The sequence below is a fragment of the Chamaea fasciata genome, unplaced genomic scaffold (assembly GCF_029207755.1).
Source record: "Chamaea fasciata isolate MVZ Bird 193981 ecotype frontalis unplaced genomic scaffold, bChaFas1.0.hap1 SCAF_1, whole genome shotgun sequence".
In the NCBI taxonomy this organism is placed as follows: domain Eukaryota; kingdom Metazoa; phylum Chordata; class Aves; order Passeriformes; family Sylviidae; genus Chamaea; species Chamaea fasciata.
In genome coordinates, this window is record NW_027094086.1 from 130,761,442 (window position 1) to 130,778,077 (window position 16,636).

The 16,636-nt window shown below is 36.4% G+C and overlaps 1 protein-coding gene across 3 annotated transcripts in view; it reads right to left on the minus strand.

Moving 5' to 3' along the window:
* The window catches only part of CDK14 (cyclin dependent kinase 14), a 338,037-nt gene that overhangs the window by 139,399 nt on the left and 182,002 nt on the right, over positions 1-16,636 (minus strand). For all 3 annotated transcript variants that reach the window (XM_066197805.1, XM_066197794.1, XM_066197814.1), the window contains one exon: positions 8,796-8,889. In XM_066197805.1, coding sequence (XP_066053902.1) covers positions 8,796-8,889 — 94 coding nt within the window. The remainder of the gene's footprint in view (positions 1-8,795; positions 8,890-16,636) is intronic.

The following is a 16,636-nucleotide window of genomic DNA, read 5'->3' on the forward strand; positions in this document are numbered from 1 at the left end:
CCTGCAACTGACAGCTGGAGAATCCTGTTCTGCTTTAGGCTCCAAGTCACTTTAAACTCAGAGCTTAGAAAATTGGGGAAGGAAGAACCAAAGCACCAGAATAAAACATAATACTGCATAGCTTATAACCTCCTCTGTTTATTACACAGTCAGTTGAGAATACCTACTGCATTAAGATCCTAGTCAGGTAATTCTACTCTCAGTGTCTTATGATGCCTTTTTTTCTTGTTTGTTTTTTTTGTTTTGTTTTGGTTTTTTTTGTTTTGGTTTTGGTTTTTTTTTTTACATTTTCTTATGTAGCAGAATACATTTAATTTCTATAGCACTTTTTCTTTCCTTTTCCTACCTATTAATACTGATTCTGTCAGTAGGATTCTCTTGTCTCTGTGGAAGTCTCATAAGAAATGGCAACACACAAATAGCGGACACAGAAATTGTGTGACAGCATTTTGATATGTATAATTAAAACTTAGATACGGTTACACAAAATTTTCAACATATGAAAATTTTATGCCTAAGTTATTCAACCACAGCCATTTAATGAACTAGAAAAGCAGCTGTCCTAATCAAGGTATATTAATGTTTGCCCCTTGAAAACTTGAAGCCTCTTGAAATCACAAAGCTTATATCAAAATTTACATTTAGCTCAATAAGGATCAGCAGTTTGTGAAAATGATAGTTGAAGACAATCTTATGGCAAATGCTCAGCATCTTACTAAATTAATACCTAGTCTAGGACACTGATTATGGAAAAAACTAAAATAGGTATTAAAGTGTAACTTTATTCAAATTAGGCTTACTGCAAATGGTACCCCATAGCATGTGCATGGGCTGAAGGGGAAGTTTCCCCCAGATACCATGATAGAGAGAGCTATTTACTTTTACTAGTTCTTAGGAGGACAGAAGAAATCAGCTATTATTCTTGAAGCCTTTTAAGAAACACGTGCAGACAGGCAAGACATATCAATCTTATATTCTCATAACCCATCTCTAAAATCATCATCTAAACCAGCCTCACATTGATTTTTAGACATTTTCGACCTTAAAGATGCTTCGACTTTTGCTATAGATCATAAACAACAATTTTGGCCATCAAAATTCTATACAGAAAACTCACTTTTGACAAGCAATGTGCAATTCAGACATAAGTAAAAGAAGAAAGGGAAAAGGGAAGATTCAAGCGCAATGAACATTGTTTCTTTACTTATGAAAGAGAAAGCAATGTGACAAATTGATGCCTGATCATTTATTATCTCCCCTAGCAAATAAAGCCAGCATTCCAGAGTAAGTTTTTTGAATGTGTCTTTGTTTTTCATAGTACAACATTATCTTATAGAATAAATTTTTGGATAGCAGACCAACACTTGTGCTCGGAACAGGCTTCACCTCCCACAAATGCACAAGTTGCTTGCAACTGATTTTCTGTTCAGTGTCACCTGCATGCAAAAATGTTTGCAATTACAGCTCCATAACACATGTGAACACAAGCTGCACAGAGAGGGATTTTACACAGCAAAGAAGATATTTCTGTTGTGTAAGGGGCCAAGAAGGAAGGTGCCTGCAAAGATGTAAATCAATGCACTGATTTACACCAGGTACTGATTTGTACCAGCTGAGTCTCATCGCTTTTTTTTTTTTTTTTTTTTTTCAGTGTATGGTCTGTAAACACCCTCTTAAAGGCTAGAGGGGAGTCTGGAAAAGAAACAATGCTTCCTTATAATTATAGCCCATTTCTCATTCAGCAACTGAAATATGGCAGAAAGTAAACATTCTGATTCCAAAGAAAACCACAAAGCCATTGTTTTTCACTGAACCATGTCTTAATTTGTTTTCTTTTTCTGATAGCCAATTACTTCTCATGTTTTGCACCACCAAGCTGATAATAAGCCACACTCTTGCAATGCCAGCCCAGCTACATTCAGAGTTGTGCTCAGAATTAGCAGGCTGGACAGAAACATCTTGCCAGCAGACGACACCTATGTGCATGAGGTTGTGGGACTGGCTGGCCTGAAATCCAGCCAACCCTCAAAGCAAAAAGGTGGGGTTACACATTACTTTTTTACTTCCTCTCCTTCTCTTTCCTCCTGCTACCAGCTGGCAGTTCCCCTAGAAAGTGGCCGTAATACACTGGTGGGTATTTTTATGACTTTAAACATGGATAAATGTAAGATTGCGTGTCCCAATTTCTAAAATAAATGTTAGCCGAGTGTGAGATACATACTTTTTTAAAGCCTCCTTTCCTAACAGACATAGGCAATACTCCTCTAGAAATTGTTCTAAATTTTTACAAGATTGCTGTTTTTAAATCCTAGGCCAAGTTTGTTTGTCCAGTACCATATGGGTTTAATGGTACAAGGCAAAGAACAGCACAGACTATTGATACTCAGACATGGCGAGGATGGGAGTTCTTCATAAAAAGTGAATGCAAATTAGCATAATTTACCTTGGGCCCTGTTACATGGGAAAAAGTCCACTCACACAGTAATACACAAAAAAATATAGTGCAGTCAGAGATCAAAAGTTGAGCTCAAACTCCATACAGAGAAATTTTAAAAATTACCAGAATCCTTTACAATGCATGAACACACAGAAGATTTACTTTGTTTTTTAAAGTTCATTTTAAAGGGTAATTTTGCTTATAGTTGCCTAATTTAGAATTACTTTCATTGAAGTTTGGCATAAGACATAAAGCCCATAGAGGAACCTTGTAAAAGTAGTATCAGTGCAAAACCTGCAGGCAACTACAGTAAAATACTGAGTAAGTGCTAACAACTTCAAAGAGAAGACCCACAGGTAGAGAAGGCTGCTATTTATGCAATTAATTTTCAGTGGTGCTGAAAGGAAGTGAAATATTTTGCATATTGTTGTTATAAAGCAAAGGAGAGGCAAATTTATTAGCAGGATTGCACTTCTCTATTTACGTATTGTGTTATAGAAGACAGAACTCAGCAGTCATGTTTCTAAATTAGTTTCAAAACCCCTCTCATTTTCCTCTTGAAGTCATTGGTGGGAAGCAAATTGAAAGAGATGGGGGGAAAACACAAACTTTGCCCTCTAAGCAATAACTATTTATATTATAATAGGTTCATCCAACCAGAAGAATAGATGGCACCATAGACACCATGCCTACCCAAAATAAAATTTGAGCTCATCTTCAGCCTCACAATTACATGTATTCCATCAGAGATGAATGACCTATGTTTCAGAGCCAAAGTATTCACTGAATGAAAGAAAGACATGCTTTAAATAATGAAACAGGAAAAAAGAGACCAGTAAATTTGACTAAATACCTGATTACATGGATGAACTTCAAAATCCAATGATTTAAACTTCTGTCTTGGGTTTAGTATTGTTAGCTTCCCAAAAGATACTATTAATACAATGTACCAGAAAGCACATTTTCTCTGGGTTCATCATAAGCTTAAAAGCTCTCAAAAAGTAACACTCCAGGTTTCAGAGGATGTCAGTGACATGAAGCAAACCTTCAGATACAGAACCACAGGGAGAAAGATTTGCAGCTTCACAAATGCCTGTTAACATCAGTTGTGGAGGAAACACTACTAGCCTGTGTTACAGGACACTTCAGGCTTGTAGTAATATATTACAAGTATGTGTGCATATATGTATAAAAATAATATTGATAGCCTTTTAAATCTTCAATAATGGGAGAAACACTTCCAATCCCATTGAAATAAAAATGCCATTTTCCACAGCTATCTGAAATGGCCAACTCTTTTGAGTTTTGCTGCACAGCTCCATGTGGAAAGCTGGTGTTTCTGGTGTCACCCATTGGCAGATCAGGCTGGTGGGCTCAATGCATATGGTTCTCTTTTAATTACTTTTTAGTACTGTGTATTATGCTACCCAACAGAGCAATAGCATCCAATATCAGAGAGGAGTCCTCAGCTTGTTCAATACCTGTGCCAGGAAAGACAGAAACTTCTGGCTGCCATCTCCCACTCCTGCTGTGACACCCCACCTGCAGTGTGATGCTCCTGTGGTGCACATGCTTCCCACAACCATGTTTGCAGAGAGAATGCCCATTTTCAGACAAACCAGCATTTAAACGCCATTGTCCTGCCTGTGCAGAGAGCTACAAAGTACCAGGAGAACTCTTTGTACAGTATGCTTGCAGTGAAATCTAATTTGCAGTGTAGTTGGCACCAAGGCTAAAGTTCAGGCAATGCACAGATTATTCCCTTATTGGGAAGGCTTCAGAGCCTGGGAGGAAAATTCACTTTGATCAATTGTGGCTCTCAGAAAGCTCACATAAAACAGAAAAGACAGAAATACCTTCCCACTTAAAAAAAAATCTTTGCAGAAGAAAAATTTAGCTAATACAAGAGATTCAACTGTGATCTGTTTTGAATCTGTTAAGAACAGCAAGTATGAAAGCACATGCTTATATAAAAATCAGAGCTGTAACCAGGTTTCTATCTCCAGTAAGGCATGCACATGCATACTGCAGGCTGCTCAGTGTAATCAGCTTTAACACTCAGCTAATTCATACTGATCATCACCAGATCCAAGGAGCTGTCAATTTTCTGTGGTACAGGGCTAGCTTGAAGGCATTTGGTGCAGCTTCAGCTTCTAGACATAATTAAATTTTCTATTTACAATGGCACATTCTCCTTGATCTGAAAACCTCAAAGTTTGCATATAGAGATATGTATGCTGACAAATGATCAATAGGAATACACTACTGATAAAGATCTTAGCTACTCCTTATCGGAAGCCAAATGATATTCCCCAATTTTGTGTAATTTTATTTTGACTCAACAGATTGCCTCACATATTTTTCCTATTCTCATGGTTTTACCATTCAGTGTGCACTTGATCAGTTTCATCCTGTCTTGTGCATGTGTGGCAAGAGTAAATAGAAATGCTAAGATTACCACTTCATGTCTTCAGTCCGTCAGACTTAGCACTTTGCAACAAAAACCCAAGCTGCTTGTCTCAGAGAATGGCAAAAAAAAAAAAGGTTGCTGGAAATTATGATGGCACACCATTAGTTTAATACTTTGAGGCAAGAGACTTGTTAGCTCTTACAGGCTGAAATTACAAAAACCAGTGACAGAGCAAGTGGTAATGGCCTCAAGTTGCGCCCAGAGGAGTTCAGGCTGGATATCAGGAAGAATTTCTCCACTGAAATGGTTGTCAGGCATTGAAACTGGCTATCCGGGGAGGTGGTGGAGTTACCATCCCTGGAAGGGTTCAGGAAATGACCGGACTTGGCATTCAGTGCTATCATTTAGGTGACAAGGTTGTATTCAGTCAAAAGTGAGACTCAACCTTCATGATTTTATGATTTAATTCCATGACACTACACTTTCCTCTCTTATTTTCTGTGATGCATTTCTATCCAGAAAGTAACCCCAGTTTCAACATGCAGGAAAAAAGATGGGGCAAAAATGTAATTGTATACTGATTAAACCAAAATACCACTGCATTAAGGCACTTTATTCACTGTTAAACCTCTTTGAAAAAGCAACCTATTTATATGTGTGATTCCCATCTCATTTGGTAAGCATAGTTTTTTTAAAAGAGCCTATCAACACTTTTAATTTTAGGCAGAAAAAAGAATTCATGCTATCAGATCCAAAGTGTGACAACAACTTGCAGCTGCTTATTCATCAACATCTCTAAGTGCTGGTCTGATTCTGAGAACAGATCCTGTGTATAAACCCTTGCTATTTTATTGAGGCCTGTGGTTGTAATAGAACCTGAGTATGCTTATTAAAAACAGCTGCTGTAACAGAAATGGAGAATCAGTGTATATTACCATTTAAAAAAACACAAATTGAATCCATAGAAGTCAGGAGAGACAAGCTTAAAGAGAAAAGTCCTTAAACAAAACTGAAAGATCGACCACTGTTCTTAATCTACTATACACAATCACTTAATTCAGCTGTTATGAAACATAAATAAACATCATTCATAATGAGGAAGAAACATATGTAGTGTGCTCTGTTGCATCTATTTTTGCTACGTTAGATATGTGAAGAAGGCCAGCAGTAGAGATACACAAAAACATTTAGAGAATCTCTCTGACTCCAAGTTGATAATTGCTAAAATAATGTATGTAAAGTATATTTTAATTTCATTTACATAATAATGGTAACTAAACAATAGGAAATCAAACAGCCATTTAAGCTTTTTAAACTGTTATTCATGTTAAATTTTATTTGCTTTTCTTGGCTACTATTTATTACATTTTTCCAGTTTCCTACACATGTAACCCAATTCCCTAGGAGCTGCAACATGGCTCCTTACACACGAAGGACATGTAGCTACATGACTAGCAACAACAGCAACAGATACGATGAAGATTATTATTCCTTTGTGCTGCAAGTTGGGTACAAGGTGTGAACAAAGGGATTCCTGGATCAGAGTGAAGGTGGGCTGTACCTTCCACCATTTTCAGAGGAGAACCCTCTGTTATAAGAAAATTGTCACTGGTGAATGCTGAAAACATGAACTCTGGGAACTCTTCCTGCAAATGTCTTTTATTGGCTGATCTGTTTCTTTTACAGCCATGTAAGTGCTCACTGTGTGGGAGTTAATCATATTAGTTATCTGGTAAAACAACCTGATTCATTTTGTCTTTCAGTGCTATTAACTACCCTACTATATATGATTCACTGGAGAATTAATGAATTTAATCCCTCTGTTCAAATACAAAACCAAACAAGAATAATCCTCTGGTTTATAACTTTTAAATAGATAACTTAAAGCCTTAATGAAGCTTAGAGTACATTAGGAAGGCACCCAATGAAACTATTTAGCTTATGGTAACTAGACACTACCATTAGAAAGCCTAATTAATTGGGATTTAAAATTAACTCTGATTTGCAATGGACCATAAAACATCCAGACCAAAATTTTATCTATTTATTTGATGGTTTGCAAAAGATCAAATTAAAGAAAGAGTATCAATAAATTATCCCTTGTTATTTCAACACTGTTCTCAGTATTTGCAACTGCAGTTTAAAAACAAAATTTAAAATAATTGGCAGGCCTCAAACCTCATCCTAGATTGCATTTATCTTAGCATTTTGACATGCAAATAGTGGTTAGAATAGAGAAAAAAACAGTATACAAAAGGTTTACAGAATGTATAAAAAATACATTTTTATGATATACCTATCACTATCACTTTTTGCACTATATCTTAAAATCTCATATGATAAATTGCAAATAAGGCCCTGCTAAAGGAAGCACTTCATTTCTGCTGTTACAAGGACCCTTAATTTCAACAGGAAAAATGATCAATAAGATTTTACTGGAATAAATGAGACCAAGTGCCAAAGAGGAATTAATTCTTTCAAAATTTCATGTTCTATAAATAAGGAGAAAATTTCAAATTAATAAATGAAAAGCATAATAAGTTTAAAAAGAAAAGCAGGAAACTGGCTCAGAAGTTGCTAGCTTAAAATACACAAGCTGGCAAACAAACAAAGCAATGAGACACGTCACAGGAACTGCTCAGAACTGCTGCTCCCAGTCTACGTTGCAGCATTGCTATTCTTTCACAGCACAGAATTTTCAGGGTATTAGCCAACAGGGCAGAAAACCCAAATATTTTACAGAAAATGAGTTATATTTATATCACAATCATGTAAGGCCTTGTTTTAGAGAGATTTTTTATGAGTCATTTCTAAAAGCATTTGCTAAATTCCCTGATGTCCCAACATAAGAGATATAGTGCAAGTAAGTTTCAATTAAAGTGAAGAATGTAAATTTTTAAAATGTATTATGAAAGACTTTCTTCCTCTCCCCATGGACCAAAAAAGAAGAATACCAAATAAATATTCTGCATTTGAAATAAATGACTACTGACAAAATAACCTTTGAAAGCAAGAGTATGCTCATACCCTTGAAAGCAACAGACCATGTTTCCCTTCTAAATTTATGGTCAGAAGCAATTCAGAGAGTGACACGTCAGGGCAAGCTGCTGCTCCTACGACACTTTCCCTGATGACCACCCATGATAACCACCCAACAGTACCAGGAGCCATTCTGGCTCATCTGGGTGAGCAGTGGCTTCCCTGAACAAACCCACTCCATAACAGCACAGCTCCCAGGGGGCTTCAGAGTAGATATAAACCTTTATTGGGAGTCAAGAAAAGCTGTTCCTTAGCCTTTTGCAAGGAAACTGCCAAACCCAGAGCACAATAGAAGAGAGAGCAAATGAAAATAAAATCCTAAGCAAACAAACAAAACTCAAAAACCACAACCCTGGGCAGAAAAATGTAAAAGTTATTATTATGCTTGAGACAAATCACCTTTTCTTTCACTCCCAGTGTAGATGTGTCATCAGTGCCTTTGAGCAACCCATATGAAGGCCCTAACCAGGCAGCAGAAGCAGTAGTCAAGGACCCCTGCTGAATCTAAGCATGATTTCAGAATTCCTATCCTGTTTCTCACTTCATATCTTACTTTTCCTTTATATATCTATATAACAAAAAAATACTTGGCATTAATGCTACAATATTAGTACAATATTAATAAGGCCATCCAGAGCTGTCCTCTGCAAAGTGAGGATGACAAACTGGCTGGATTTCCATTGCCTTACATTTTCCACAATAAACCTCTTTGTTTCTTTCTAAAAAAATTAGGTGAAAAAATTAGAAACAGAATTTTTTACACAAAATATATCAAGTAAACTGTATCTAGAATGTGGACTGGGCTTCTGATCCTTGGGTCTGCCAGTAATTTAATTCATAACACAAAGAAATATGTGAACATTTATCAATTGATCCTTTGTTGTCTTACTTCAGCAATAAAGAACTCACCAGAAATATCCTTTCAAGCTGATCTTGAATGTCTTTCATTCCTGGAAAAGCAGCGACCCCTTGAATCATTTCTACAAAGATACAACCCACTCCCCTACAGAAGGAAAAAACATAAAGGCAAGGTTAGAAAGATTTCTTATAGACCAGAAAGCCAACAACAATAGTTCTGTATCCTTTACCAGCGTTTAAATATTTTTTTACTTGATGCCAGGTGGAAGGACAGGCATATGCATTTGCTAAAATCAGTGTATACAAATGAACACTTCTCAGGTGTTTGAAGAAAGGTGTAGAGGTAGCAGGAATATGGTTGGTGGGTGTTGAGACCAATAAAGGCACAGCTGCTGATTTCTGTATTAGTGTTTTCCAAGCAGAATAGTCATGGTCCCAAAGAAACTCTGGAGATGTGGGAAAGGCAATGAGAGAGCATCCTTGGGAGAAGCTGAATGGGGACAGACCAACAACATGGAAGCACACTTAGCATAGGAGGAGAATCTGGGAAAAGGTAAGTAAAAGGAAAAGGGCCCACAGCCACTGAACTTAGCTACTGCCCAAATGCTGCTAGCTTGGGGGATGTACTTGCTTGGACTTTCTTCTCCTCTCTTCCAGCATAAATGAAAGAAGCTCAAAGCCCTTAGCTGCTGACCCCATTCCCGGAAGCTCTGGCTGAGAGGTCCTGCAATGGGCTGAGAAGCCATGGGCTCCCTCCTCTCCCCACAACAGCCACCTCCTTTACAGTTCCCTGTCCTTGGTTTCCCACACAACATCCTTCACACTAGCCCCCTCATCCCACTGAGTTAAGCCAGTGGCAGAAGTACTGGGAAATCAGATGGTAAAAATAACTGAGGCACACTAACTGCAGCACAAAGAATGCATTCTCAAAGGTTGAGGAAAGCTTCTGTGACTCTGTCTCAGATTCCAGATAACCTGTAAACTTCCTTCAATCTGAAAAGGAAAGCAAATTACAAACTTGCACTTGTATCTTTTCTGGATGAAAACAGCTCAAGAGTTGCTTGTTCCCTCAGCAAAAATAACGTAAAGAGAAAACATGCCTCTTGGCTATCAATAAGATGCAGATTTTGATGATATACTTCAACTTCTTCAATTACATTTTTCTGCATACATTTTTTTACAACTTTCATATGCAAACACCCACGTATGCTGTACAACCATGCCTGTGTAAGCAACCACACAAAAACACTCTTCACTCAAAGTAATAACATGTTTAAATCCCCAAAACAAATATCAAAATGAACTAAGAATTTGCAACACTAACTACAGCACCAACTCCCCCTAAAAATGAGAGTTTTGTTTCTGTGTCAGAAAAATCCCAGCAATAACCTCTAATTTAACTTTGTTTTTAGAAGTAAATTATTTGGAATGTAGTAATTACATACCTTTTCATTGCGTATGCATCATGATGATGCATTCAGAAATCAGCATTTAATTTTAGGATTTGTGTGCATATATTGGTGAGGAAGTGGTTCTAGAATAAAACAATGCTTGAAGTTGCATAATTTCATTAAGGCTGGAGCTGAGTACTTAGAGATCCCACTTTAACTGAAAGTATCAGTAAATAACCTATGTTTTACTCATTTCTTAGGCTTTGACAAATACCCAATGATGAAACAATTTTACATTCCAGGACACTGAGGGTTGATAGTCAAATTTTTGAAGAAGAAAATTAAATATACATCACCATTTTCTAATTCTACAACCCAGAGCACAGATATTTTAAGTAAAGCTTCTTGTTGGCATAGAAAACTGGAATAAAACTTTGAAAAGCAGTTGCAGTCAAATTTTAGAATAGATCAGGTGTTTATAAAAGAGAGGTTAAAATTTATGTTCCATATGCTTCTGCTGGTTACCAAATGAACTGAATTGATTAAACTGCCATTCATCATTTAGTCTGCTTACTGCTTCATTAGGCATAGATAGGCACAATATATCTTAGTCAAATACTAATAAACAGTACCAGCATCTCAGGCAAGGAAAAATTCAAGATTTTAGCCAGGAGCCATTTATTCAAGATGAGCAATAAAACAATTGAACTCAGACTAAAGAAAAGAGGAACACAGTTCTATTCTTGCAACCAGAAAACAGGTATTTGATTAAACCAGCATATCATTTGAGAGCACATACAAATCTGCAGAGAATCTTCATCTAGCTGTTTGAACAGAAATGCATTAAGGGCAGTAGGAATATTTTACCTAATTTTGTATTGTTTCACTTTATTTATAAATTTGTCCACTTTTAGTGGTTCTGACACAAGTATAAGCAAAAAAATCAAGTAAGAACAGCAAACAAAACTGAAGAAAAATTTCCTGCTTGGAAAGAAGAATCCTATTATATGTCTTGGACTCTTGTGTTGCCTAGAATTCCATTTGGTCACAAGCTGAAATAAAAGACTACTGAAGTTAAACAAGCACCTAATTCAAAAATCTTTAAAAGAGTGTTATAATCATTGGGGAAAGAAATATAAGCAACCTTCAAGATTTGAGCCGGAAGACTACTGTTCCCTTCAGCCCACTTGAAAATTAAGCTTATGATAGGTTTCAAAAGTTATGGTGTTCAACACATTGACAAGTAAGTCAATAGAAAGAGAAGTTTAATGAATACTATAAAAAGGGGAAATAGTAATACAGAAGAAGTATGACATTGAACTAGGAAATGGATAGGAAAGACCCAGAAAGCTGTGACAGCACATAAAGGCTTGAAGATGGCTGGACAGTATTTTAGATGGCATAGTGGTACTGGTGAATTTTAGGGTCACAGTAAGTAGAAACTTGAGTCTGTAATAGGATCCCTGCATTACAAACTGTAAGTGCACACAATGCAAATGAGAAAAGAAAGCCTCTACAAGGCCTTGAAATTTTGCCTTGTTTTTGTAGACCTCACAAACTTTTAAACAGTTTAGAGATGTTTTTGAACAAAGAAAAACTATTATCATATCAGAAGAACTGGGTTTTGAGGAAAAAATTAAGAAAATTATGTCTTTCTTGGCTACAAGAAAACCCAAGGGGCACAGGAGAATGTGATGACTCTGTATTTAAAATTATGCAAAACAAAGGACAGGGAAGAACTGATTAGGATTTTAATGGTTCCCAGAATGGTAAGTAGATCCAAAATAGCATAACTGGAAATAGTAGAATGCCCTTGGGAAATAGAAATTTTAGAGTGAATGTTAGGGAAATAAAATTAATAATTGTACTATATCCCAGCCTCCCAATGGACTTGAAGCCCAGTTACAGCCATGTAAAACTAGACAAACTAAAATACTTAAGAATATGCTTCAGGAAACAGACTTGCATTAACAGTAGAGTGGGTAAGATGATCTCACACATCACTCCCAGCTCTAGTTTCTATGATGCAAAGATTACTTCTTAAAATATGAAATAGAGGCTTTAAGGTGCATGTATCTCCAACAGTATATTATTTAGGTAAATTTGTGCACGTTTAGCATACAATGACGTTTTCAGGAAGCACTTATAAATAATTTTTGACAAAAGGATATCACCTTAACAAATTTCAGTGTATTCAGTTCAGATTTTCCTAGTCTCTTTATAGGACTTCTGAGTTTGGATAAATAAGCCAAATGCTGCAATGCTGTTCAGAGATCTTTCCAATGCAATGGCATAGGATAAACTTGCAAAGTAAAAGTGACAGCCATTTAATGCTGAAATGGTTTACTCTCCAATGATAAAAAGCATGACTAAACCTATTGATATATTGATGAGACCATACCACCTAATATTGTCCTTCTATTGTCCTGCCTAATTTCCTGGGACTCTGGCTGTCACTGTACAGCCTTATACAGAGTAAGAGTTACTAGCACAGCTGAATGGCTTCTCTTGCATTTGAATTGACATAGTAAATGAGCCTGTAAAAATGAAGTTGAACGCCCCAGGAACCTCCTTTTCTTGTTTTTTTTTTTTTTTTCTGCACAGCTTTTATAATTCAGAAGGGTATTCCCTTAAAATTAACTTGCTTATTGGTGGATTGGTTTTATGTGTTTGGCTCAGGGAATCACATTCCTGTCTCTGTGTAACAAAGATCCTTATTGCTACAAGAATCTCCAGCATATCTGTACTTGAATACTGTGCAACAAACAAACCAAAAAACCCCATAACAGCTTTGGTAAGGCATAATGTATAAAAGATTATAAGGGATGGTTCCTTCAGTTAATATTATGACTTTTCTTGATGGAACCATAAAAGAGAGTACCGACATATTCCAGAATGAGGAGCTGTTCCCAAATCAAGTTTTGGTTTATACTTTAGTATATTCTTACCCTATATTCTTACTATATATATTTTGAAGTGTTGAATATTCTGCCTTGAACAGATCTGCTTTGTAGCAGGCTCAGTGCAGGTGATAATATTCAGCATGGCCTTTGCAGTGAAAACCTGTGCTGGATGTTCACATAATATTTTTGTCTGATCATTAAGCCTGTTTTCTGTGTGCAGGGTTTGGCTTCAGAGGGGGAAGGCATTTTATGAAAGCCAAGTAATTCCTTTCAACAATCCCTCTGGTGAGATTTCGGAAATTCAAAGGAACAGCAGAGTTTTCATTCAAGCTTCCCAAACTACACACCGTTTGTAATGTTAAATATATCAGAATTAAAAAGCAAACAGACAAACAAATAAAAACAAAAACAAAACCCCACAAAACGTACACACATCCCCCCTCAAAATCCCGCTGCTTTACTTTTTTATGTATTTGTCACCGAGATGTAATACTGGAGCACCTTCCAAAAAATCCTAGTAATATACATGTTGTAAGGGCAAAGAAATTTTTATCTTGTCGGATTTATTCAGGGAAAAATGGTCATGTTCCTTTATTATCTTGCTTATAGACACAACAATGAAAACAAATTTTGGGGAAAAGGAATCTGAAGCAAGGGACTTTTTTCCTCCTTAGTTGACTTCTTTATTAAAATCTGATTTATTTCCACTTATTATTAAAAATCTGATTTATTTCTACTGCAGCATACTGCTGGAATACCCACAAATGCTCAAGTTGGCTAGAATTTGTCTTTCATGATCACTACTCTTTGAAATATAAGAAATAACATCTAATGGATGATGCAGTCTGATAAAAATACAGAGCAATAAGGCAAACAGCAGTTCTCACATGATAAGTAAAGAGTGAATCAAAATTTCCCTTTCATGATGACAAAAAAAAACATTAGAAGTAGTGCAGGAAGCATATGCAATGAACGAAAACTACTTGAGAGCATGACAGCTCAAGGTATTTCTTTACAGTCAGACTAGAAGTGATTGTAATTACAAGAGAATAGAGTGGTCATGTTTTTGCATGTGTCAGTGAATACCTAGAAATAAAAGCTCCAGAATTTTTTTTTCTTTGTAGCAATACTCCATTTCTATATTAAGAAATACTATATTCATGAAGGATTAAAATCTACATGATCCTTTCTTGTGGGATTCTTTCTCTTGGACTCACTCGTTCCATAAAAGCAGAGTCAAAATAAACTCAAGAAAATACTCCTCAAACTTGAGCAACATTTTGCCAGGAGACACTTCCTTATTGAACATGAACTTCCTGGTTTTCTTTTCTGCATCCAAATATTTTTATAATGTACTTTCCTTACACACGTGAAATGTATTACTAGCAATGAAAAAGTAACAGGAAATCCGATGTTGCAAATGGATAAAAGTAGTTTTCAGGTAGGAACTGAAATGCACTTCCCCTAACTACAGACCCAGACAGTTCCTCACTTCCTCACACACAACATTTTTATGAATCTGAGCCTATAGAATTTTCCAATCAAAAGCTAATTCAGCTGATAAAACTTGTGAAGAACTCACTGACAGCGAGAAAATTTAATTAACAATACCTCTATAGTTACTGCAATATTACTTTAATACCCTAATCCTACACATTAGCATTTCTTTGGAGTGGGAGTCATAATCCTGAGGAACATCAAGGGCAGAAGAGCTAATTTCCCCTATGCTGTTTCCTCTCTCAGGCCCCAAGGAGAATTTCTTCAGGGCATACTGGGACTACTGCTCTCACATTTCTCTCACTGCAAACCATTTACAGGAGAAACAGGATAAAGATGCCTTTGCAATGTCCCCCGTGTAAAAACCATAATTTGGTGCATTTGTGTCTAAGGCAAAATCCATTTTTATGTAATGAATGTCTTAATTACACTTACAGGACTTCATTGGTCAAATATTCATGAAAGCACGCATGGAATTACAGTGAGCACTCAAATCCACACTCATAGGAGGCTATGTGTGAAAAGTGGTGTGTTCCCATATACCACTGACTTTTCTAATAATAGGATAGAGAAATTCCATATGAACAGGTTTCTCTAAAATAAGTTCAGATTTGAAATCATGTATAACAACCCAGATATAATAAAGTTAAATAAGAGTGATTTAAGAAGCAATTTTGTAACATTTTACTGACCTAGTTTTAATTTATTTCTTCCTCAGTACTAAACATAGCTGATGCTAGTTAATAAAAGTGAATTTAAAATATATCCTGGCCCGTAACTGCTTAGGTTACCTGTACTGTGACTAAGAGTGTGTTTTTTTATATAAACAAAACAACAGAATATGCAAAAAAATTTGCCAGCTGTTAGTAAACACAGTTTAAAGCCATCTGTACTTCAAAATAAAATATCCCTAGTGATTTCTTGATGTAAGCAACCCAGATGTAGCAGCAGCACATGCATTATCAGAATCAAATGGATTTAACAGCCTGTTTAAATTGCTTCATTTACTAATATTATCCTTTTCCTGTAAGGAACAAATAGAATAGGTTAATTTAGGGATTTTCCCCTATGTTTCTGTGTTACTTATATATGGGTTTTAGTAATCTATAAAACCTTTATGTGTTGAAGCCTATTTTCCTTGCATTGACTTTCAAAGGACTGTAAAATTCAAGGATTAGGACAAGTTACACCAGAGGCAATGCAAAACCATTTTCCTAGCTACTAGTAAGTCCTCATCAAGAGGGAAAAAAAAAAAGCTATATCAAAGGTTATCAGAACTGTTTGATGCAGTCGTGGGTAGTATAATACATTCACATAATGCTGCTGTATCAAATGCTGTCAGCAGTAAATCACAAAGCCCAACACACTGATTTCCATCACCAGCCTGACACCACTCTTGCATGTACATCTTCATTAATATTATTTTATTGCCAGTGGCTATTTAAAAAAGAATGCAGGAGAATGTAACATTGCATGTGGATCATTAGCTTTTAGTTACTGTTCTAATTCTCTACACCAGCAAATGAAGTGTAAAAATAGCCTGCAGCCTCTGCCACCTGCTTCCCAGCCACTGCCCAGTGGTTAATATTTGGACTCTTTTTTCATGCAGCTGGTCTTCTACTCTGTGGGAGCCTCACTTTCTGTTCCTGGGGAACCACCATGAAATGTCATTTATCATGGCTATAGAAAAAGCCCTGTTTAATTTTTTTTTTTCCTCTAAATAGAGGAAACAGCTGTGCTTTCTACCTTAACATTATTTAAATATTTAGTGAAGTGGTTGCCTAGTTTTGTCATCATGTAGATCATCAATAACAACACAGGAGAGCACACACTATCCTGCCATAAGGACATAATGCCAGTAATTGCATAAAAATGCTAATGCTACAAACACACTTTTGATAACAAATTACCAAATTATCTTGGAATCTGATGGTAGACAGGTTTCTCCGTGTCTCCCTTCCTCCCGCTCTGGGAAGCCACTAAATGGCTTTAATGTAATTATGGCTCAGCTCTGTACAACCATTGTGTAAGCACAGCCCCAAGGCTGCCTGTGCTCCAGCAGAGCTCCCTGTCAGATGTGCCAAGTGAGCACAAGTGACCT